At 37.8% G+C, this 25,992-nt stretch overlaps 1 protein-coding gene across 3 annotated transcripts in view; it reads right to left on the reverse strand.

Moving 5' to 3' along the window:
* The window catches only part of PIK3C3 (phosphatidylinositol 3-kinase catalytic subunit type 3), a 116,675-nt gene that overhangs the window by 13,170 nt on the left and 77,513 nt on the right, over window positions 1-25,992 (reverse strand). For all 3 annotated transcript variants that reach the window (XR_010378653.1, XR_010378652.1, XM_010975489.3), the window contains exons 20-23: window positions 25,297-25,381; window positions 18,514-18,588; window positions 9,060-9,228; window positions 2,507-2,597 (exon numbers count right to left, since the gene is read on the reverse strand). Coding sequence is in view for 1 of the 3 variants with exons in the window: in XM_010975489.3 (XP_010973791.2) it covers window positions 2,507-2,597; window positions 9,060-9,228; window positions 18,514-18,588; window positions 25,297-25,381 (420 nt within the window). In the remaining 2 variants the exon portion in view is untranslated. The remainder of the gene's footprint in view (window positions 1-2,506; window positions 2,598-9,059; window positions 9,229-18,513; window positions 18,589-25,296; window positions 25,382-25,992) is intronic.

Genomic DNA, 25,992 nt, shown 5'->3' on the forward strand with positions numbered 1-25,992 from the left:
ACTTCAGCCTTGAATGTGCTACTCTGTTTCTCTAGTTGGCTTTCATTCACGAGGCCAATGCAAAACATTTCTAGGTATTAAGTAATGCCAGCAACTGTTATTTCACAAAGTATAGAAATCTACTTCTAAAAAAAGCCAACCACTATGAAACATAAATTATGGGGGGGAGGGTATAGCTCAAGTGGTAGAGTGCATGCTTAGCATTCACAAGGTCCTGGGTTCAATCCCCAGCACCTCCTCTAAAAAAAATAAAACCTAATTACCTCCCCCTACACAAAAAATAAAATTAAACAACAACAAAAAATTAATTTTAGCCTATTACAGCATCACTTTTCAGTATTATTATTATGACTTTAAAGTCAAGTTTATGTTGCAATTGGTTACTTCGTATTTTTGAGAAAACAGCAGAAAGCAAAGAAACCTTTTATGAAATAACTTTCTGGGGAAGAATATGGTAAAATACCTTTTGTTCAAGGTTCACTTAATTGAAGCTAGAACAAATAACTAGAGAATAACTAATCCAAGGAAAAATGACTAATGCATACACTTTTTTTCCATAAAATAAAATGCTTCATATATTAGAAGATGATACTATAAAGACAGCTGGTAACAAAAGCTTAAACAATAAAATCATGATTGTTTAAAAGAGAAGCAAGAGTTGAAACAAAAGACCTAACAAGAACAAGAACCACATAACTGGCAGAAGAAACTGGAAGACTTGGTTTGATAAATACTGTTAGAACACAAGTGAAGTCAGGAAATAGTGAATATATGACAGAGATTAATGGGTTTAAAATAAACAGCAAGAAACAGACTTGGAAAACAGCAATGCAAAAAAGGTGGGGGGTAACAACATGTGAAATCTGGGGCAGCCATCAATTTTAGCTGAGAAAATTGTCATCAACCAATTACGTTTCTTGATGGACGAGTTTATTAAGTGAACAAAAAATAATCCATGCCAAAAATCAATGTAATAATTAGTCCATTTCCTAGTTGGTGTTTGGGGACAGGGGAGTTTCTTAAATTGTTAGATAATAAAATATTTACATTAAAATCTCTCTCATTGCTTGCCAAAGACTCATGAAATTTGGTAAAAGACGTTAGCCTCTTTCATGTTTACAATGATCTAAACATTTTTGTCCCTCCAAATCCAAGTTGAAATACTAATGCCCACTGTGATGGCATTAGGGGGTGGAGCCTTTGGGAGGTACTCAGGTCCTGAGGGTGGGGCCCTCCTGAATGTGATCGGCCCACTTTTATAAAAGAGACCCCACTGGGGCGGAGGGTAGAGCTCAGTGGCAGAGCACATGCGTACCATGCACGAGGTCCTGGGTTCAATCCCCAGCACTGCCATTAAAAATAAGTAAATATATAAACCTAATAGCCTCTCCCCAAATAAAACAAAAATAAAATTTTTAAAAGAGACCCCACAGAGCTTCCCCTGTCACCCTATGAAGACACAAGTCTCCGACCAGAAGAGAGCCCTCGCTTGGCCGTGCTGGCATGCTAATCCAGTTACTTCTCGCCCCCAGAAGCATGAGAAATAAATTCCTGCTGTTTATAAGCCACTTCGTCTCTGTAATTTTGTTTAACAGCAGCCCAAGTGGACTAAGGCCATGTTCAGTCCGCAGAGATATCTTTCTAATAATGTTCAGAGTCAACAGCTTAGAACGTAGGGCTTTTGGTGCCAATTATTAATTTCGGCCATCAGGGCAATTCCATCTTTGAGATTATTATAATTTTAGACTTCTGTAATTAAAAAGTTACACTATCTTTAGCAACTTTATACTTCTGCAGCAGTTAAAAAGCTGTTACTATCTGTCTATGAAGTTTAATATTAATAACCACACTGATACTTAAGATCGTTTTATGTTACCTTTGGATAAATAAAGTGTTTTACATACACTCTCCTCCCCAGTGAATCACAAAGTCAGAAATTAATTCAAATAAAAATCTTCAATTCTGCTACCCTTCCTCTCATCTCTTGCTGTAACTCAGGGTAAGATAGTTCTGAATAGCTGTTCATCTATGTGACGGCTTCCCTTTATCCTTCAGGCGTCCGCTCTCCTGACACAGTAAGAACCCCCTGTAAGCCAACGGTATGGATGGGGAGGATGAAGAACGGCTGTGTTCTTCTTCGTATGATTACAATATTTTGTTTCTGATCTTTAGCCTGCTTGGCCTGGGGGCACCAGGAATCAGGTATCTATCAGGAACATAAAGAGAAACTGAACTTTTCAGGACAAGGGGCACTGTGATAGTAAGCTTTCTCTCTTGAGACAGTGACTTACTCATGTGACTGCAGGTGCGAACAGGGAAGGGGATAAAGCTCGCTGCGCAGGACTTGAGAGGTGTCGTATAAATATATACACACACGAGGTCTCTGTTTTAATCCACGTTACTTAAGAGTCTACAGGCCAGGACAAGGGGAAATGGGTTGTTAAAACCCTAACATTTGTTACGTAAGAAGAGCAGACTACGATATCTGAGGATATATAAAAATTACCTTTTTCACAGTCTTATCTGGTTCAAGAGCAATATCGGGAATGTTGGCATCCACCATCAAGGAAAACAAGTTCAAAATTAGATTAGAATACCTAGAGGAGAGGGGAAAGAAAAAACACAGCGACGCGTGAGGACCTCGCCACTCCTTCTCCATACCAAGAGCGCTCAGACCTGGTGGTACTTAGCTCTTTACAGTGCCTACTGCTTCTTCTGTGGAAAACAGAGCGTGAGACTGGTTACTGGCTGCCTCAACAGAAAGCGAGCCTTGAAAACATCGTATTTTAGGATCCTGATACAATCCCATTTTTAGGACTCCTATTATAGAACCAACTTCTGGAGTAACCATCTAATAACGACATTCTCTGTAAGGAAATCTAAGGAGAACTCACTTTATATTTTTAATTAGCATTTTTTTAAACATTTTTTATTGATTTATAATCATTTTACAATGTTGTGTCAAATTCCAGTGTTCAGCACAATTTTTCAGTCATTCATGGACATATACACACTCATTGTCACATTTTTTTCTCTGTGAGTTATCATAACACTTTGTGTATATTTCCCTGTGCTATACAGTGTAGTCTATTCTACAATTTTGAAATCCCAGTCTATCCCTTCCCACCCTCCACCCCCCTGGTAACCACAAGTCTGTATTCTCTGTCTGTGAGTCTATTTCTGTCCTTTATTTACGCTGTTTTTGTTTGTTTGTTTGTTTTTGTTTTTGTTTTTTAGATTCCACATATGAGTGATCTCATATGGTATTTTTCTTTTTCTTTCTGGCTTACTTCACTTAGAATGACATTCTCCAGGAGTATCCATGTTGCTGCAAATGGCATTATGTTGTCGGTTTTTATGGCTGAGTAGTATTCCATTGTATAAATATACCACATCTTCTTTATCCAGTCACCTGTTGATGGACATTTAGGCTGTTTCCATGTTTTGGCTATTGTAAATAGTGCTGCTATGAACATTGGGGTGCAGGTGTCATCCTGAAGTAGATTTCCTTCTGGATACAAGCCCAGGAGTGGGATTAGTTAGCATTTTATGAAGCAGTGACGCTCTGTCTTTGCTCAGTAACAAGGATCGGCTACCTTAAGACTACCTCAGTGTGTCAAGGGTAAACGAAGGAAAGGGAGTTACCCGCATTCCACTAATCATCCCTAAGCATCCTCCAGGGACACAAGTCCCATCATTTCAGAAACTACAGTGACTGGATGCAAGCAACCCTGAACGAGGGAGAAAACAGCTAACACTCTACGATGCTAGAAACGCACAAGATATCTACATGACACCGTCTTTGCCGTATGCCGGCCCCCGCAGGAACTCAAGGTTCACCCTCATCAATCCTCAAGCCTTTTCTCTTCTTCCTGACAAGGAGAAAGAATGCCTCTATCCCAAGTGCTCATCTCCAGAGGCGGAGCCTTGTGCAGAGAGGTGCAAATACACGGACACCGGGCACACCTCCTGCTCCAGAACACTGTCCCCTTGAACAGTTATGCTGAGTGGTCCCTCAGCACTGCAGTGATAAAAGGAAATCCAGGTCTGACTTGGGGACAAATGTGAGAAAAGGAAGCTTTGATCTTAGGCAATGAAGGGTTTTAGCTGCTCTCAGTAAGTGTCAACACAAGCGCCTTGAACTGTCTTCCCTAAGGGATGGAAGCCAGAACTTAGGTGACGCAGAACTTTTATTCCAGCCATCTATCTAGCTCCAAAAACAAAACAAAACAAAACCAAACCCATATTTGAACTGTAAAGATAATGGAATGTAGACAAAAATGACTATCCATATGATAGAACCTCAGATTACTTATTCTATCATCATTTTTGAATTTCATATTATCCATGAAAATCAAGAGGGACCATAATGAAAACTTCTACTTTGATGTAATCTTCTAATCAGATTAGGCTCTAACTCGCTTAGTCTCTTAAAAAGAAGAGGTAAGAGAATAACTCCACAGCTTTAACTTAGCTTTAAAAGTTACTGATTTCCTTCTGGGAGTCAATACAAAGCTTATCACAGATTATTTCACTTCTGCTCACATAATTTTATTCATTCAACCAACAAATAGTTAACCGAGTACTCACTCCATACACTGTTCTTGGCACTAAGAGCATAGTGGTGAACTGGTTAAACAAGGTCCCTACACTCATGAAGCTTTACATTCTGGAGGCGGCTCAGGACTCACCATCAGCCGATAAAGAAGATAATTTCATACCTGGATGACTGACAAAAGATTTTTAAGAAATAAAGGAAAAAAAAAAAAAAAACAACCCCAGGGAAATAGGTTAAAGACTGATGGAGTGGGGAAAAGAATCATCTTAAGTAGGAATGATTTTTATTCTAACTGCACTGGGAAGCAGTGAGTTTAAAGAGTGGAGTGACACACTTAGCAATGCATTTTTAAAAGCTCACATTGGTTGTTTTGTGTGGAATAAGAATGGAGGTGGGGAAGCTACTTCACAGGTGTCCCAGTGGAAAAGAAATAATATGGACATTACCAGGCTGTATTTTGGAGATGGAGTGAATGCCAATTGTTGATAAAATGGAGAACAGAGGATAGAGGAACGGAATGTCACCGAGGATTTAGCCTAAGTAATGGGTAACTATGGTTATTTACTTAAAAAAAAAAGTGAATGAAAACAGGATTTTGGGCAAGGAATCAAGAATTCCACTGTAGGCATGTTGAGCTTGAGCTCCCTACTGGATTCTTAGCAGAGATGTCAAGTAGGCAGTTAGACACACCTCAGAGGAGCTATCGGGGCTGGTGGTGATGGATGGGGTCATCAGCATCTGGATCCTATGTCAGGTCACAAGGCTGAGTGAGAATGCTCAAGGAGAGAGTTTAGGGGGACAAACGATCCAGGACTGTTCATACTGATAATGGGACTTCTAGACAGCTCAGGATGCAGAGGTCAGACAGAAGAGGTTCACGTAAGCAAAGAAGCAGGAGTGACCAGTGAGGCAAAAAGAAAACAGGGCACAGTAGGTTACACCAAATACAAGAAAGGTTTTTAGGAACAGAGATGTGGTCTACTGCGTGAAAGCTCCTAGGAAGCAAAAGTGGCCACTTGATTTAGTACAGGTAACTGTGTATCTGGATAAAATTAGTTTCAATAGCAGAGTAGGACTGGAAGCCTTACTGGAGAAGGATAAAGGAAGAAAGGAGACAAGGGATTAGAGTCAGTGAGAACTTTATAAAGTAGATGTGCTGCGAAGGAGAGTGAAGATAGGGCAAGTGACACTCACTTAGCTGTGCCAATCTCCAGACGTTGCCGAACGAGCTTTGCGGGGAGGGTGAATACAAAACAGCTCCCAGGTGAGAACCACTGATTTCAAACCAATGGTGAGAACACCAGAATTGCTGGATTTTCTGTAGTAACACAGAGCTGTTGCACTGCACACACGAAACAGTAAGGCAGACAGTTCTGATTAGAGTTGGGATTTTAGCAGGTGAGATGACAGGGCTGGATAAAAAAGTGCAGAGTTTGGAGGGAGAGGCAGGAAGTGACTACAGTTTGGGGCCGTAAAAGTCAGTGCGGGAAGGAGAGAAGCGGGCATATAAGGTAGATCATACATGGGGGTAGGGTGGGGAGGCCCAAGTATCAGTGGGGTTGAAGACCTGTGAACGAGCTGTAAGGACAGAAGGCGCTGGCCAGAGTGGAAACCTCGAGGTCACGATTTTGAAGGGATACATTTACTAGCGCTGATGAGAGGGAGAGGTCATGGCTGGCTCAACATGAGGAGGACAAGGTCCCGAGAGGCCAGGTCATGGCTGGACCATTCACGCAGAAGTTGAAGTCAAGCAGCAATCCTGAAGAAGACAGTGAAAGCTTTCAATGAATGTGAGTGCCAGGGAAGTAGGCAGTTGATGGTCAGCAGGAGGTGATTTATCTGATGGGGTGATTTCATGGTGCGCATCTATGCTTTTCCTCTCTAAGAAGGCAAGGCAAGGAATCTGCTGGTTTAAATTTAACCACCCATGCTTCTTAATTATCCAATATCCTACCCAGAAAAACAGATTGAAAGGTTACTAAAACTCGTTAAAACCATTATCAGAAGAAAATATAAGGTTAAAGTTAAAAAAAAAAAGTTGGGGTGAGAAAAGTATGCAAATCTAGTCAAAGATGTAGGGATGGATGGGACTATTCAGACTTTTTAAAAGGCCTGGGCTGAGTACAGTGTTCAAGGAAAGTGTCCTCTTTCTCTTACCCAGGTTTGCGCTAACCTCCATGTTACCCACTGGTCATACAAAGACGGCCTAAGATTTTCAGTAAAAACTTTCCATACTAAGAATAAAAATGCATTTGACTACATCAAGGGAGGTTCTGGCCATGTTTCAGAGGCCTGTTCCTCCTACAATATATTCACTTTGCATGCAATGAGTATCAGAGCAGGGGCCTATGAAAAAAGGCTGATTTAGTAAGTGCACTACTTCAAGGAGGGAAGCCAGTGAGGTTAACGATGAAAGCCGTGTGAGCTACAGACTCACCGCTGTTAGGTGACCGGGCACACCTCCTCTAAGGCAATGTAAGAACTCTGCTTGGAACAGCAAAATGCATTCCTAGTTTCAATGTTTCTGCTGAAAAATTCAGGCCCTCTTTGTCTCATCAGTGTCTAGCACGGTGTTTGGCATAAACACGGATTAAGAGAAGCAGTTATGTTTTCCTTGAACACTTAAGATTTAAAAGTGTTTTAGCATGACTACTGTTGCCTTAAGAGTATTCAAAACATAAATTTTCCAGCTCATTTTGGTATAATCACACGATAAAATGTGTCCTGACAACCATTCATCACTTAGTTCAAAAGGGACTGCTCTGTTTACGTGGTCCACAGATATTCAGTGGTTTCTTGTTGCAGAAATGGATCAGCAATTGACAAAAACCATGGAAAAAAGATGGTTGGTCACACCTAAAAACCTTAATAATAAGTGTGTCAAATAACATGACCTCAAAACAAGCTTTTGACCATCTGATTCTTACGTCCTAGGGGAAAGTTTTACTAACTGAAGCATATTCTAAAACACAACGTTAAAAAAAAAAAATGTTGGTCAAAATATTAGGGTCTAGCTAGTCGTAACTAAAGTACAGCGAAATTCCTGAAAATAAAAAATAAAACAATTTTCAAGGAGACTTAACATAAAGTTAGTCTCTGTGATTTTTTTTTTTGTAGAGAGGAAGATTAACTTTGGCTCCGCATTAATAATCAGCCTCCATTTTCTCATTTTACAGAACTGCTGCTCAACCATTATCGATGACAGTTTACGAAGCACACTGCTTCCCTTCTGCTTTCAATAAGCCAGAACACCTCTGACAGTCCTCCAGCTATCATTTCACGTCATCTTGCCTGTCTCCTCACAGGGAGCGCATTAGCTTCATCTAGCTTTCTGCAGGCTTTCACTCTTTTAAATTAAAAATCCCAGATATGAAAGTGGAGCTTTTATCTCTGAACGTGCTTCTGCATCACTGGGCACCGACCTGCTCATCATTCCTTTTGCATTTCTGGACAGTAAAACTGAGCCACTCTGCCACCCAAAGGATATAATGTGGCTGTTTGTAAAACGTATGTTACAGTTTGTGGCACGGGGTAGAGATCGAGTAACTGGTGAAGGCCCGTGGAGCCGCTGCAAAGATGAAACTGGGTTGATGTAGGACAGCCATTCACCTGGGACCGGCATCACCTGGGAACACGGCCTCACTCCCGATGGGAAGCAGAAATTTTCATACACATACTAAAGTCCTCATTCAACTTACATATAACTGAGTGTCTATAACTGAGGTGACAAAGACAGAGCCGAGGTGCACAGGCCATTCACTGCCCACTGGTTACGCATTCCCCTGGAAGGCACACAGGTTGCCTCCTGAGCTGGGATCCTCCGGGGGACTAAGAACACACATTTTGCACAGGTTGAAAACGGAGTTAGAGTCAAATGATCCTGTCATTTTTGACAAATCATTAGAGACGTTCTGAGTTTAACAAACATGACTTTTATCTTTTTCCTGATGATACATGATGTTCAGCCCTAAGTAAACTAGAATGAAGGGTGCAGAGATACAGCGGCCTTGGAGAAAAAGTGGATGGAGAAAAAGTGGATGGAGAAAAAGTGGATGGAGAAAAACCATTTTTTTTTTTTTTTTAAGCAGAGCGACTGATGAGCTGCCTAAGAGGGACAAAATCATGTGTAATGTTTATTCTTTAATAGTTTAACAAAGTTCAGAATCTCCTCAAAAGCATTCAGACTACAGCTGATAAAGGTGTTGAACAAAAATGGTTTGATTAATATCACCCTAAAGCAAGCAGAACGCTCATCCTTGTGTGACGGCAGCTTCCCGTTTGGTGGGATTTAGCAGTCACATGATTAGTGAGAAACCAAGAAGCTGTCTTTCCCCTTTGATAACAGACTATTTATCAAAACAGTCATCAAATGTAGATTTAACAAGCACTGTTGCCTGTGTCATTCTGGAAAAGAGTGATACTACAGAATTTATACATTTGAACGAATATTTTTCTTGAAGTGAATTTACCAAAATTCTCTACATCAAGCAAATCCACTTACCTTCGGAGGTGGAGAAAGGCTGTGTAACACTGTTTGCGGAACTCCTGGTACTGTTCACTCTGTGTGCCCCCCATTCCTTCCACCATTTCTTTATTCAGCTTCATTGGAGGAGGAAGAGGCTTCGGATCCCGACCCAAAATATATCCAAAGTCTATGTGGAAGAGTTTGCCTGGATGTTGGTAAGAAATTAATTTGTTTCAGGAATTTTATCTTAAGGAGCTGGGAAACAGACATGTCATATAATTGGCAAAGCGGTGTCTCTTCATAAAGAATACTAATTCATGATAAAGTCTATTAAATTGTTCGATCCCCTAACCCCAGGCTTGGGAGTGGCCCTCAGAGTTGAATCTCTTTCAACTCACATTCATTCAGATGAACTGTATTTAAAATCATCCCACACAGTAATATTTTAAAATTTAAATTCCACTTTCAGATCTCCAGAATCAAAGATGGCCAAAGTCTGGACAAATTTTTAAGGTATTAGCAGAAATTAGTGTCTTGTAGCAAATTTCTTATGCTGAAGTTTAAGCAAACTGCCCTTCATATGGTGGAAGATCATTTCTTTAAGTATTCCTGAGATGGATCCTCCCTTTAACTTATCACTACTCTCCCCACCTTCAAAAATACAGAAAAGCAGAGTAAGAATCCTCACACGAGATGTGACATTAATAGCACTCTGAGCTAAAACTCACACGGTGTTATATTCACACTGGCAAGCGACAGTTTAGTTTCAGTATATCTTTGTCAATTAATGTTGTTAGAATAAATTTTGCTAGTTTGAAACATGAATTTATAAATGTTTTTATTTTATAGTTATGTAAGAGTAGATGTACAGTAAGTTAATATCATGTTTTCCGTTGTACATATTTAAGATTATAAAATGTAATCTGTCAACACAGGGGGTTTCACTTCTGTTTAAAACAGTTGGACTTACTACTCATGATCAAAAAACACCTTTTCAAGAACCCCCAAAATGGGCTTCAGGGGTCTCCAAACACAATGAAACTGACAGTTTTGGAAATCTACAGACTTCACCAAATCCCCAAGGGAAGTCTATGTTTCCAAGAAGACAAGAAGCCAGTTTTGGAATAAGTCATCTGAATGGCTTGACACTCACTCGTCTCCTAATCTCTTAAGGTTTAAGGGAGTCTGCTACCATTGAATTTTCCATGATTTGGTGAAAAGTTCATAATCAACTTCTATTAAAGCTTTCACTGCCTTCAACTAAATGTGTATCCTCTGTTCAGCTAAGCCAAGTACTTCATTTTGTGCTTTATTCTCATTCTGGACTACTCATTCATTATCTACCTTGTTAGACAATTTACCATTCTGCCCTTCAAGAGGTGAAGACATGAGCTTACAATGCTTACAATACCACAGGTAGAGATTAAACCTTTTGGTTTCATTTAATCATTTACATAATGTTTTGTTACCAGTATACTTCCTGATGATGCCCAGCACTTGAGCAGAGAAGTTGTCTGATCAATCTTTGATTCAAAATTGCCACCCTTAATAAATCATGTATTAAATGGTATCAATCATCATTATTTCATGGGCTCCATGCTTTTAACAGATAACCTAGCCCCATTTTTCTTTATTTCGTAACAGGCATTACTGGAATTCCAACGTCAGCCACGCATCACTGCCTGCAAATGAAGAGTGTATTTCTATCTTTCTTGTAAGAAAATTCTCAAAGAACAGGATTACTACTTAATTATCAGGCATAAAAGATTCAGTATCTGACTACGAAACCTTATGCTTAGCAGGTTCTGAGAGGCAAGTGGTTTAAAACGAGGCTATTAATGTTTTAAGAAAATTCATCCTCACACATACCAAAGGGAATGACTTTTTTAAAATTAGTATCTGTAAATGAAACTTTTAAGAGGTTTTAAAATGCACGTTATGAAATTTTAAAAATGTTTAAGAAATTCAGGGAGTGTGGTCTTATTCAAATCTGTTATCTTGAATAGTCAAGAGGTTAAAGAATATATTAAACAAACTTAATGTTTACTGTAATTACTTTCTCATGTTCCTGCCTTGCAATACAAAGGGAACAAAAGGTGCTACATAGACTGTCTTAAGTGACAAAAACATATTTCTAAAATTCTAGTTCAAGACATCTGTAGGTCTTGGATTAAAGAGAATAGATACTGCTGAAATTAATAGTATTAATGGTAGAGGGTTTTTTCTTTTAAATGTCATTTTGTCTATTTAATAATTAAATGCAATCAATCTCAAAACTCTATTTATTCCATTTTTCACACCTCTGCTTATTTCTACTTGACTCTCTTCTGTTCTGTACAGTCCAAGACTATGTTTTTTGAAAATCCCACACAATTCCCAAATTCACAGATTCTTCCCTGGCACTCTGCCCCACAGTAAGTTTCCCACTCTCCCAATTTTTTTTTTTTGGGGTATACAACCTGACATTGTATTATTTTTCCACAAAATGCCTTTATTTCTTATGTGAATGTTTTATCTTTCCTGTTGTCCTACCACAAAACCTAGAAACAAAGAAGGTAGTAAACAACTATTTACTGATACAATGGAGCTTATATTTTGGAATTAAAAAATGCTGCCTTCACCTACGCTCCCACTACTCCCAACACGTATTCGTTAAACCCTGAAGATATTCTTGGTTAGAGGTATTTTCACGTATAGGTAAAAAGCACAGTAATGATAAAATATTTGTAGTAATAGTTTTTGAGTAATAAGGTACAAAAAGACCTAACTAAGCACAGATCAGTACAGACATTGCAAACATCTGTTAAATGCTTCACATAGTTTATTATCACTTCACATTCACCTGTTAAGACTGCTTCTATAAAACAGGGATACAATTAAGCTACGCAATGAACAGCAAACCACTATCAGTATCAGTATCTCTGATTATATCGCCTGTTTCCATTGAGAAAAATTTTCAATGTTACACATTTTCATCTTTCCTACAGTCATTAAAGCCAACGAAATTGTTTTTCTTTTCTTTGAAATATTTTCTTTTAGAGAACTGTGTTCAGGTCTAGCGCAGAACAGTAATCCTTTGACGCTGAAAAACAATGGCCTTGAAAAAGCAATTCTCAAAGATTTTGGTCTTAAAAGTTAAGGACCTCCAAAAAGCCGCAGTGGGACCACCTCTATTGCTATTTATCACATTTAAAATGAAAACTGAGACCTTTCAAAAAGTATTAACGAATTTAAAAATAACAAGCGAAAAACACTGTAACATAACTTGTTTTTTATGAATGACTACTTTCTAAGACAAATGTAACGAGAATGGTGGCACTGCTTAGCACTTTGCAAATCTTTTAAATGTCTGGCTTAATGGGAGAAGACTGATTCACATATTTTCTTCTTTTAATCTATTATGATATATTGTTTTGACTGAAGTAAAAGAACCAAGCTCCTAAACAGATATGGATTTTAAAAGGGGAGAAGAATCTTAATAACCTTTTTAGGTAACTATGGATAGCTTTTCTTTGCTACTAAAATAAATTCTCAGGCCCTGCCACACCTACTGAGTCAGAAACACTGAGCCTGAATCTGCCGGGGACTCTGACACACACAGAAGCTTGAGGACTTCTGGTACCCTTTGCACTGACGAGCACAACTTTCAGCTTCATTTGGGTCACGTGGAAGGGACACTGGCAAGATGAATCACCTGAATGAATTGAAACTCATATTCATTGGTTATAATTTCCCTGTTGTCCAACCCTCATTACCTTAAAATTTGACATGTTTCTGTCCTAAGGGTTACTATGAACATATATTTTAATAATTTAGTTTATGAAACTTTGAATGCTTTTATAATACATTAAAATGTGGCCTCCCCCCCCAAATTATTCATTTTGAAGAAACAAACAGGGTCTACCCAGCATTATGGAAGATATCAACTAATAAAATTTACATTAAAAATTTTACTGTCTGGAGAGGGTGGGTATAGCTCAGTGGTAGAGCACATGCTTAGCATGCACAAGGTCCTGGGTTCAATCCCCAGTACCTCCACTGGAAAAAAAAAATTACTATCCTAATCTACAATTTTACTTCAGTGACCGATTACGCTTTGCCATATAAAAGGTGATTAAAAGGAAATAAGTTGATTTTCCTCCACAACCTGACTTCAAATTTCTCTAACCAGCCTATATACCACCTAAAAAGGCATTGCTTATTTCAGTCTCTGGGTATTTTACTGGAAAGTATGTTTTTCTCCATTTGCATCCCACACAAACACAACACATTCTTCACGACCCAGTCTAAGTTACTTTCTTCATGAAGTAATTTCCAGCTTCTTAGATACAAAGAATATATAGCTTTTTCGTTTTTTTTTTTTTTTCAACCTCTTAACAAGAAGCAGCAATGTCCTTCTCAAACATACTTAAAAAAAAAAGCAAAAAAAAAAGCTCGCTCCACAAAAACCATTAACATTTTCTCTATGACAGGTTTCAGTAAACATAAAGAAGACTAACTTCCTACTACTGGTATTTAAGAGACTTTAAAAAGATCAGATTTTAAATAATGTCTAAAAAGAAACCTATTCACATGAAGACAAGTCCTCATTATGTAAACAGCTAAAGTAATGATCAACGTAGACTGAAAAAGTATTTATGGATAAAAAGGGAAGGTCTTATGTGCTTGGTTCTCTTTTGCATATATCAACTGAGAAATACAAATCAAACTGTAAATCATAGTGTGTCCACAGTCTATAGTAAAATTAAGTTTTGAAAGAAAACAGATTTTTCTGAAACCCTAAGGACGGATAAAATAACCTGAAAAAATCTAGTTCATTTGCTTTTTTTAAAGGCATTTACTGGTTGCCTTACCAAATGCACAATACTTTTTACATCCTTGTCTCTCATGTGCCAGTGAATAAGGAAGCACATTAAGAAAATGAGTCTGGAGTTTTATATTTTATACTATATTTTATCCCCCAAACTGAATAACTTAAATACAAATAGTTGAGAAAACACCACCATTTGAATAGTAACTAAGTTCTGTCTGTGTAAGAAGAGTCTGAATATCACAGACAACCGCACTTTGACCTGAGAAAAAGGAAAATAATAATCATATCTATTTTTAAATTATCAAGGTCTACCTTAAAGCACAGAAAGGATAACATTAAATCATTGGTCAAATTGATCGTTTCTTTATAAATCTTCCTATATTACAGTTAACTAGCTGTTAAGGAATGTTTACTATGTGTTCAGTACCACACAAAATTCTACTATACTAAATCCTTCAACTGACTTTACAACCAGGAAAGAGGTTCTATTATTTACACATTCAGAAAAAGAGACTGAGACACATACATTAGATAACTTGCTCAGGGCCACCCAATGGCGGAGGGGCAAGTTAAACCCAAGAATCTGCATTTAGACCCTGACGTTAACTCTCATGTGAGACTGTTCCTCAGAATGAAAAAAAAAAATCAAAATCAGTTGCACATAAAATTAAAGCATGATGAAGATCAGGATAGGGGATGTACTAAAATAAAGTGTACAATTAGGGTAACAAACAATGACTATTTTTCTTTGCTTTCAGCTTTCAAACAAAAGGACTCATAGGATATTACTCTGAAGTGCCAAGAAAGCTTCCACTACTCTCACTGTATAAATGGATAACCTCGGATTTACAAGGCCATCTTTAGGATCTACAAAGAACTCTCCATTTACTGCAGACACCCAGCTCCTAGTTTTCATTTGTGAATGTTTTTGTTATCTACATATTAATTATATGTTAATTAATTGTAAAGTCTGCATACCATTAATGAAAAAACAGGTTTTTCAGTTATACTGGCTCTTCCCCCCCAACTCAAATTCTCAAAAATAAAAACAAAACAAAACAAAGCAAAACTTTCTCCACAGAGTTGAGGTAAATTATATTTCATTTGAGTCCTGCCACAATCGAATTACCCTGAATAAACTTCTTAAAGCTCCCTCAAAGGACACCAATTCTGAAAAAATTTCACATTTATCACAGCTTAAATTTTGTAGCTTTCCCCCCAAATAACGTTATATTAATGCATTAATAAGTGAAATATCACTCACCCTAAATAAGCTTGAAGAAAACAATGTTATAATTGACCTCATGACAACACACTGACAAAGGAATGTCGAGACGTCTACATTTGTAGTGGGTACACAGCGCCCTCTGCTGCCCAAGCTGAGGAAACTTCAACCAAGCGAAAAGTATCCACAACCAATTGAAGCACTGGCAAAAAAAAATTGCTGGGAAATCTGAAGCTGACTTATATTTTGCATTTTTGCATATTACCGCTGCATAGATTTTGAAGTTCTCTATATGCAGTGAAACATTTTCCTCCACACATTCCTCAAGTTGTTAGTCTGATCCTTTTTTCTCTCATCTGTATTTACAGTTGGAGCAGTGTATTCAGGGAGAACCCCTGAAAGACCACAGTGAAGATGAAATCTGAGGGTCTCCTCCCTCTCTGCTCCATCTCTCATACTAGGGAACTGGGCACGCACAAATCCATAAGACTCTGATTCCAATTCCAAACCATCTACACCTGCCCAAGCTGGCAAATGAGAAGAACAGAAGACAAAACATTTTATTTTCAAAAATGGGACAAATGTTATTTATCATTAAAAAAATGCTCCATCAACATTAAGAAATGGAGAGTTATGTAAGGGAATCTAAAGTTCTAAATTTTTAATATGTTACAGTCTGCTGAAGGCACAATGGATCTTAAAATATTCAATGGAAGATGCTTCCTGACAGTCAAGGCATTTTTAAGTACAAGCACTTAAATATACTTTCTGCAATGAAACACATTCAAAATTCACTTTAAATTAATAACAGTTAAATATATGTTTAAATATATAATATAAAACTATAAAGTCTAATTTTAGCATATGTAATTAACATCACCTGAAACTGCTTTGAAAGATGGGCTGTTATTCAAAAATGACTAGAGAGACAAAACATTTTAAAATAAATGATAAATTTCTGGAAGCTGAAGAATGCATTAGACTTCCATTTGTCTTGACATAATTGGTCTTTCCTTAATATAATCCAGTTTCATTCAAACTAAACCTAAAAATTGAAAACATTTATCCTTGTGAGGAAGATACAAAATGCTACCGGTATGATATAAATGGATGAAATAAATAAAGAGCAGTTAAGAAAAAATGAAATGCTGTTTTAAAAGAAAGAGAATGTGCCCCTTATCTAGCATATTTTAAGGTAAGCTTCTGATTTTTAAAAACCAAAATTTGGAGCACCCTCTAGTGGAAAACTGGTGACAAGAAGCTTAAAACCTGTTTCTGAAATTTTATAGTTTCCATAAAAGAAGGATCTATGACCTCAGACAAAAAAGTACACTAGGCAGAACTTTCTTTCCAAGTCTTATTCTTAAAATAGTCCCATCGACACACATAAGTCCAACAGAAAAAGGTCTCCTATTTATCAATCTCCATAAGAAGAGACGAGTAAGACCTGTGAACATAACATTACAGATGTAATGCTACTGTGTAAAGAACTCTGCTGTGGTTATAAAATGAGTACAAGATAAAAACAAACGGAGTTACTCTGGCAGTTTGATTCTTGTGGTTCAAAGATTCAACTGAAAAAGAGAGCTAAGAAAACAACAAAGGAAAACTTTTTCCAGATTACAGTTGTCTCCAAACACTGCATCACGTTTTATAACTATCCTTTGTAAATTTGGCAAGAAATTCCATGACAATCTGATTACACTCCTTCAGTCTTAGTTATTAAAGGGAGCCTGGCCTTGATACAGACGCGGTCACCACGTGCGAATTCCCACATGGGTAACTGTTCACGCCAATAATTTAAAACTGAATGTATAAAATTCCAGACTACATGAATTAATAGCTATTCTATTAATAGATATTTTATATTATTTTATATTTTATAGTTAATTTTATATTAATTAATTTAATTACTATTATATCACAATTTGGAGGAATGCTAACAAAACAGATGATGGCCTCACCTGAAAGACCATTTTAAGGGGATTTTAAAATCTATTTTCTGTGGAAGGCTGAAAAACTTGGATTATTGGGCACAGGGAAGAAAAGGGTACATAGAGGAGCAGAAATATTTATTCTTTCGTTAGTTCAACAGTGATTTATCAAACACTGTAGCTAGGTTTGCGCAAGGCTCTGGAGGCATGGTGGCAAACTGGACAGACAAGGGCCCCGCTCGTGGAGGCGCACCCTGAAAGGGAGAAGACGGTGACGAGAAGCCAGCAGGCTCCAGGAGGGCCAGGATCTGTCTGTTCTGCTCAATTTGGAAACCCCAGCACCTAGAGAAATACCTATCACATAGGTGCTCAATAGGTACTTGTTGAATTATATAAAAAAGGAACTTCAGCTAGTGGTTAAGTGCTAGAAAGGAAACAAAACAGAGGAATAAACAAAGTAATGGAGAGGAGACCCATGGCAGGAATGTATTATTTCACATTGGAGAGACAGAAAAGGCTTCTCTAAAAAGATGTCATTCAAACACGACTTACTAAGCAAAGTCAGACCTGCAAAGATCTGACAGAAGAGCGTTCCAGGAAGAAACAAGAAGGGCACTTGCCCAAGGCAGGAGTGCTTTTACATTCAGACATTCTGGCTGGTCAGTGTGCGGAGGCCACAATGGCTACAACAGAGTTCAGATTTTACTCAAACCCACTGGGCAAAAGATATTAGTGGCTTCGAATGGGGTCAAAGAGGTGGAAATGAAGGAGGGGGTAACTCAAAGATCTATTTTGTGGGTGAGCAGTACATACAATTTGCTAGTAGGTTCAATATGTGAGATGAAGCCAAGGGTGGGGTTAAGAATGGCTCTCAGGTCTGGGTCCTGAACAACTGGGTGGAGATGTTGCTACTTACTGAGCTGGGAAAGCGAAGTGAGGGGCAGGTTGTTAGGCGGGTAGTAAAGGGAACAACGTTTACACCTGGCCATATATTTAGGATTTCAAGTGAACAGTTGGGTGTTTGTTTGAAGCTAATGGAATGGACTGAAGCAGAGGAAGTTTGGAAGCTGACTGCACAGAGATGGTGTTTAAAGCCATGGGGCCGAGGAGTCATCAGGACGAAGGTGGAAGAGACTGATTATTTCACGTAATTCCAAGGGGAAAATGTTGAGAAAGACAGAGGTTAATGTGAGTTAAGAGCAATTTGATTAAAGAAAGACCATTCTAACCTTCTAACTAGAGCTGGGCACTAAGACACTGTGTTGCCTGCATACATTATGGGCTTGCCACTAACGGAGGTATTTCAAGAAGGGCTAGATGACCATCGTAGGGTCTCTGCTAAAGTGATCCTTCCAAGGGATGGGAGTTGCCCTGGACATCCTTCTAAGGTGCCATCAAAGAGACTTCTAAGACTATGATTTGTCTTCTCTTATGCAACTTATTTTCTTATGAAGTAGATTCCGGGGTGAAAACATCACTGGCATTAATGGGTATTTGCTAGCAGACATTCTCTGTTACCTGTTTTTGTCAGCAAAAGGTTATCCAGGTGCCTGTCTCCAACTCCAAGAATGTATGTGATCACGCAATATCCAGCTGCAGGAACAGTTCAAAAACAGAAAAGAAAAACAGAAGGGTTGTAAAAAGCACACGCAAATCAGGTCACACGTGTAACTGAACACGAAGGCAGCTGTGCTCCTTCAACCTCAAACTGATTACGATTCTTTATGAATTCTTACCTAAATTCTCAAATTAAATGTGCAACCATTGACTCTATGAAGAGTTTATCCCTTGAAACTCAAATAATTTACAACAGGAAAAATATCCCGTAGAATTTTGTCCAATTAGAAAAGTCACTTTTAATCTAAAATTAAATGAGGGTTCAGAAACTTTAATTATAACATGTGTCTACCATTTCTCACTTCAAATTAGACATATGTTAAGAATGACAGTGAAAAAATAAAAAACAAAACTGCTGAAATACACATAATGAAGCCAACCATCCCACAACTAGCTTATCTACAAGCTAACAAAAGTCAATGTAGAATTAAAGAAACAATCTTTAGAGAAAAATCTTGAAATGCCAGCAGATAGAAGAACAAATGAATTCACCTGAGTGGTAAAAGCATTTGTAAAATTCAAGCATAATCCCTTAAGTTATTGAGAAAAATCACACGAGCAGGACTGGGGCAGTCATTGTCTCTAGCTTTATTCTCTCTTTCTTTCTTATCAAAAGTCTGGAAACCTGGCACGTGTTGAAAATGAGCAAAAAGATTAAGCAAATAACACATGCTTGAAGTTGATTTTTTAAAATTCTTTTTCTCCCATTAGTAACCTGACAACAAATATAATTTGTAAACATATACAATGACTATGCTAGTATTTACAAAAACATGTTTATTTCAGCCACTATGTGGGGGAAAAAAAATTGGACCAAATCAATCCTGCCCAAAATCAGTAAATATTGAAGTTCATTTGAGTCGAGTTTCAAAGGCCATCCCGGAAGTCCAAAACTGACTTAAGCAATGATGCCGTCATTAGATTAATCTTCAATTATAATAATAATCACAGTTACAATTTACTGAAGGCTAGGATCTTAGCTTAGGCACATTACATTCATCATCCCCAACCCTTTTAACGATGTCAGCCAAGTGTTATACCTGTTAAGTAGCTTTTGGCAGGGAAGAGCTCTCTGTAAGGAGGCCCTTTGTGTCTTGTCACTTGCTTAACCTCTTGGGATTTTCCTATACATCAAAGAAGTAGAACTGGGGAATAAGTAATTGACAGATGACCAGATCTTGAATTTCCCCTACCTACCCCTTCAGGAATCTCCAAACAAACTGTGACAAGACAGCATCAAAGGAAAATTCACAAGGAATTGATAAGCTTGCATGCAATGGGGGACGCCTATGACGCAGACCCCCTATCTCAAGGACTAACTGAGATCACTTCCCCACTTCCCCTTTAAAACTTTTTCGGCTGAGCAGAATCTTAGGAGATGGTCTTTGAGGAGACACTGGAGTCCACCACGTCCCCAGAGTGCTGGCTTTTCTGATTAAAGCACCTTTTCTTTCTACTGACCCTTGTGTCTTGAATCATTGGCCTTTGAGCAGTAAGCAGCTGAACCTGAGTTTGGTAACATAATTATCCTTCGAATGAAGAAACTTTAGGCTCCAGGAGTTACAGGATCGTCCAAGATCACTGGGCTGGGACTTAAACCTAAGACGCGAATGTCCTCGCTCATGCCACTTTTGCACTGTACATCGTATAATTGCTTCTTCCTAAAGTGGCTATTTTAATGGGTGCAACACTCAACAAGATATTTAAGCCCAAGTATATCTGTTCATGTTTTAATTTTAGATGGAATTATATACATATTTCAAAATACATCCATATGTAGAGAATGAGTGAAAGCATACTATCTTTTTAAAAAATGCGTCTAACCACACTACTAGTGTACTAAGAATTTTCATTTAACTCTAATAAACTGGCTACAGTTGACTGAATGAATCAGTTCACACAGTATCTATTTATGCTTCTTCCTTAAAACGAAACCAAACCGAGATTTCTGGGGCAAGGCTGTGCCTACACAAAACACTACATCTCCCAGCCTCACCTGCAGTTAGGTGTGCCCAATGAGATGTACGCAAAGGCAGCTTTGTGGTGAGCATTTTTTAAGAGGGAGCTGACCGTGAGAATTACGAAGACCTGGCTGGCCCTAACATCCTTCAGCAGCTAACACAGCAGCAGCAATGGCTTCTATCTGGGCTTCTTACAAAAAAGAAAATACCTTTTAGGTGTGTAAACCACTCTAGTTAGATTGTTAGCTGCCACGGGATGCGATGTTAGCGGTCCACTGGGGGAATTGAGGATCATTCACATAAAGGATGAGCAAAGACAGCTTGATGGTCCAAACTGGTCCCCCTCTGCTTTTAGATTTTATAAAGGATGTTTACTAGAACAGAGTCATACCCATTCAGTTCATTATTTTTTGAGCACTGCCATGGCCTGGTTGAATGGCTACCAGATGGGCTGAGACCAGATGGGTTGAGACCATCTGGCCTGAAAAATTCGAAAAATATTTACTGTCTGAAAGGCTTTAGGGCAAGAATTGGCTGACATTTGATCTAGGACACTGCTACTCACAATGTGACACACAGACTGGCAGATGCACCACCACCTAGAAGCTTGTTAAAAATGCGGACTCTTGGGCCCCAATTCAGTTCTATTACACCAGTGACCAAAGAGTGATTGCTATCACATATCAATGCTTGCAAAACCATCTCTAGTGTTCTACTGCACATAGGAGCCTCCTGGGAATCCCGTTAAAAAATGGAGATTCTGGTCCAAAGATCAGGGACAAGGCCTGAGAGTCTGTAATACAAACAGGTTCCCAGGCCAACGCTGCTAGTCCATGGGTTGTATTTTGAGGAGCACTGCAAAATATGCAACTCCACAAATGACTAAAGGCTGTCCACTGGAAAACTAGGAAGTGACTTACTGAAGGATAGTGAATCTGGTGTTCATAAAGAGAAGTCAGAACACAGTAGGACTTAGCGCACTGAGTTCTCTAATAAGCGATTCACTTAGAAATTTGGCTTCCACTCAATAGTTGTCAAGGATACAAATCTCCTACTGATAATACACATATGAAGGTAGTTGAAACTCTTGCAATTAAAAAAAAAAGAACCCAGACACTTGAATTGTTGTATGCTATTAGCTACTTTTTAAAAAATTACAAATGACAGTGTTATCACTTTTTACTTTGTTTCAGGTTTAGCTAGCCCTATGAAAGTTATGATTCACACGGACAGCAACAGTATTTTTGACCTAAATTTTTCATGTAACTCGACATGCATAAATTATGCCGGTCCCTACTGATAAAGTAAGATGTTTAAAATAAACTACTGTCTATTATCAAATTTGCTTTTGCGGTGATGTCTCTTTGTTATTACTGGATTATCTTCCAATGGAAATGGAAAATGCACGAGAAAAAGCCTTTTAACTCTTTTTACCCTGCCTGCCTCGGTGGGTTAAGATCATAAATGTGTTTGAAGGTCACTTCAGTGAACACTCCCCCCACTCCCTCGGGGTTCCCACTGACAGTAACCTCTCCACACCATCCTCAATAAATGGTTTTTTAAGTCAAGTGAGATAGTATATGATCTATTCCTCTTTCATACATATATATGAATGGTAGAGGTGAGAATTTAGGGTGTTTCAATAATTCAAATGTCAATACTTACAAGATTAACTCTGGAAAAAGATATCTGAGTTGGATGATCCTCAGAAATTTTGAGGACATAAATAATATTCAGAACAATTTGAGATGATACAGAGTGTATCAGGGGATTTTTAGGAAAACTGAATTTATTACTTAACAGAAACAGTATATCTGGCCAGAGAATCTTGTCAAAGGATGCTGTTCATTAGTATTTTGAACCCATGAGAGATACACAAAGATCTTGAAATTGGTTTTATAAACAACTTTGATTTAAAGTAAAACACAGAGAAATACAGACAACTAAATAATACTATTTCCCTTTACTTCGTTAAGATACGGGTGTGAGAATAATCAGTGTTCCCATATTTACTTGCAAGATCTAGATATGACGCCCTGCATTATCTGGAAAAAAAGTCACCGTTACTACTAGAGCTTTATTCTTCTTACACTCTGCCAAAAACCTAAAACATTGCTTTTTAAAATGAAAGTTATACATGCATCTAAATGATAATGTCCAACAATCAGATTCTAGTACAAAGTAGCAACTTTTTAAGCACTAGATCTTCTAATCAAAAATTCATCAATGGCTTTCAACCACCACTATTACCTGGGATGCTACCAAACTCACTAAAACACTAAAGATTATTTTATAACATAGCAAGATATATAGAAAATGGAAGGCTATTCAAAGTAAGGCGAAGAGAAGGCCTGCCACCAAATCAGTTATCAGGATGTGAACAAGGGCGAAATGCCGGGAAAGAAACAAAGGAATAAGATCTATTTTGAATTTAACTGTCCAGTAGGTACAACTTAAACGGCTATTTTTTAATCATTAAAAGTAGTCATATTTTCATGAGCCCTTGGGGAAAAAAATGGAACACCAGACAAAAGGCACAACACTAGGACGTCTATCATAAAATACTGTCCCAGTAATTTTACTAAATGAGCAGGGTTTTCAAATTTCAGTCAATATTTATAGGTTGCTTGAATGTATATTTCAAGGAGAAAAAGTTAACAGTCCTTTATTATATAGATTTATGATGTGAAACAGTTTACAGTAAGTATCTGAAAGTAGAAAGACACAAGGTAATTGCTGAGGGCATGCAACATACCTCCTGTAATAAGGTACTGAGATCTGGGTGTGGAATTAAAGATTCTTTAACATGCTTTTCATTCAAGGTGGGAACTATATACCTTCCCCTTGAATCCAAGCAGGTTCTGTGCCTCCTCTGACCCACAGAATATGATACAAGTGACACACTAGCAGCTTCCCAGGGCAGGATTTCAGAAACCAAAAGTTTCTACTTTCCGTCTCTTAGAATGCTTCCCCTTGGGAGTCCAGCTCTGAGAAGCACGAGACACGGAGAAGCCACATAGCGGCAACCTGGTTGCCAAGCCTTGCTGAAAAGCAGAATAAACTGCCAGCCATCTGAGCGACCTGTCCAGCCTTTAAATGATGTATTAATTTTCTCAGATCTTAGAAAACACAGACTTGACGGAGGAAAACAAGAAAGAAAGAAAAGGGGGCAAGGAAAGAAGGAAGGAAGGAAAGCAGGGCGGGAGGGAGGGAAAGGAGAAATACAGAGTGAGCAGGAGAAAGGAAACATTTCCTCCAGGATGCTTCAATCCATGTCTCTTCAGTCTTTAAACCTAAATACACTGTATGTGATCATTTTTACAGGAAAATACAGTTACATGAAACACATGGTATGTTCCTTCAGTAAAAATAAGAATTAAAACCATAAAGGATTCTAATACACATACACACATTTTATTTTGTTTTTAAAGTTCCTAGGAATATTACATTTTATACCTCTCAGTCAAAAATGTATCATCAAGTATAAATCTAAGAATAAATTATGCAGTATAAAAGAATCTGAAATACTACCTTCATAGGAGCAATGTAAAAAAGAAAAAAAAATGTCATGATAGAGAAAGTAACTTATAAATCATAAAATGACAGGAATATTTATATATAGTTGTTGTATGTCTAGAAAGTCCTCTCCGTGTTTCCCCCAGCTTTGACTGCTTAAGCATAGGTATAAATATGGACATAAACATAAAAAGAATATTTATATAAAACAGGAATAATATGTCACAGGGCCATACAGTACTCAGGGCTTAACTCTAGTGTCAACTCCTTTATTAACCCTCTCTTAAACAATCTAGTTATATATTTAAAAAATAACAATAATCTCTTAAGAAAATAAAAATAATCCTCCAGAATATAAACTTCATGAGAATAGGCATAAACTGCTGAAATATTTGAATTAACTCCTATGGCATGTCACTGCTTACTTACTTCCAGGAGGGGGTGGAAGTACTGATTTAAAATACCACGAGAGGCACCTCCTCTGTTATCTTAGATCTTTTGAGATTTATCAAAGACATAATTTTTTCTGACTGGAGACTTTTCCCACAGTCTACTTAATTACAGTTACTCCAACACAGGGAAAATCTAGGGGGAAATGACAGCTTCCAGGAAGAAATAACTTGTAATTACAAAATAGTTGTGTGATTGCAAAGATACACCCATTAAAGACTGAACAGAGTTTATACCCTGTTAGGACTATTATTATGTCAAAACATTAATAACTTCTTGTATCACATTTTATCTCTTTTAATCTTCTTTTCATACAGCATTTAAAAATGTTATGGTCTGAATGTGTCCCCTCAAAATGTCAACATTCACATGTTGAAATCCTAATGCTGAAGGTGGTGGTATTAGGAGATGGGACCTTTGGGAGGTGCTCAGTCCCCATGAATGGGATTAATATCTTATAAAAAAGACCCCACAGAGCTCCCAACAGGTGGAGATACAGTAACAAGTCTTTGACCCCAAAGAAGGTCCTCACCAACCACGTTAGCACCTTATCTCAGGTTTCAGCCTCCAGAACCGTGAGAAATAAATTTCCGTTCTTTATAAGCCATGTGGTCTCTGGTATTTTGTCATTGTGGCCCAAGCGTCCAAGAAAAAAATCTTAACACGTCCTAAATGTGTATGAGTGTGGTAATATCAGGACAGCTTGCTTTCCTTTATTCCAATGTATCAGGGAAAAGCAGTAACTTGAAAAACTTACCGCAGCTTTTGACGTAAGTATCCATGACTTCAGCGCTGATCCCATTCGGCCCATTCTCACTTGGTGCGTATTTTCTGAAAAAGTTCTGAAAAGTTATCATTTACATGTTTACAAATTCAATAGAATGCTTCAACAAATAGCCATTTTAAAATTGTAAATAATGACCAATAGGTGTCTGGTCTAAAACTTAGTCAATAATTATAAAATGTGGACTTTAGAAAGCTTATCCTTCAGGAATCAGTGTTATTATTATATTTATAGACTGTTAAGACAAATAAATATATAAGGGTGCTACTACTATACCATAGGAAAAACAAATTTACTGCTCTATCTCTATGCTTAATTTATCACTTTGTTTCATCTTTCTCTTAAAAGTAAACATGGGTTTTTTTTTTGTATCATACATTCTCCTAAAAGTAAGCATGACTTTTTAAAATTACTTTTTAAGGTAGAGCTACTGAAACACTATTGCCATTAACAAATAATAAAATTATACCCAATTTTTAAAAATAATTAGACTACATTACTAAGAATTTTCAGATTCAGAGGAAATTGATGGAAAGATAAATATAAGAGATGCAGACTGAACCAAAGAATTATAGGGGCACAATCAATGTACAAGAGTATCCACGGAGTCTGGCAACACTGGGGAAAATAGTATATTTAATTCTTTATCCAGGTTACCAATTGGACCTA

Source organism: Camelus dromedarius, chromosome 32, assembly GCF_036321535.1.
Source record: "Camelus dromedarius isolate mCamDro1 chromosome 32, mCamDro1.pat, whole genome shotgun sequence".
Taxonomy (NCBI): domain Eukaryota; kingdom Metazoa; phylum Chordata; class Mammalia; order Artiodactyla; family Camelidae; genus Camelus; species Camelus dromedarius.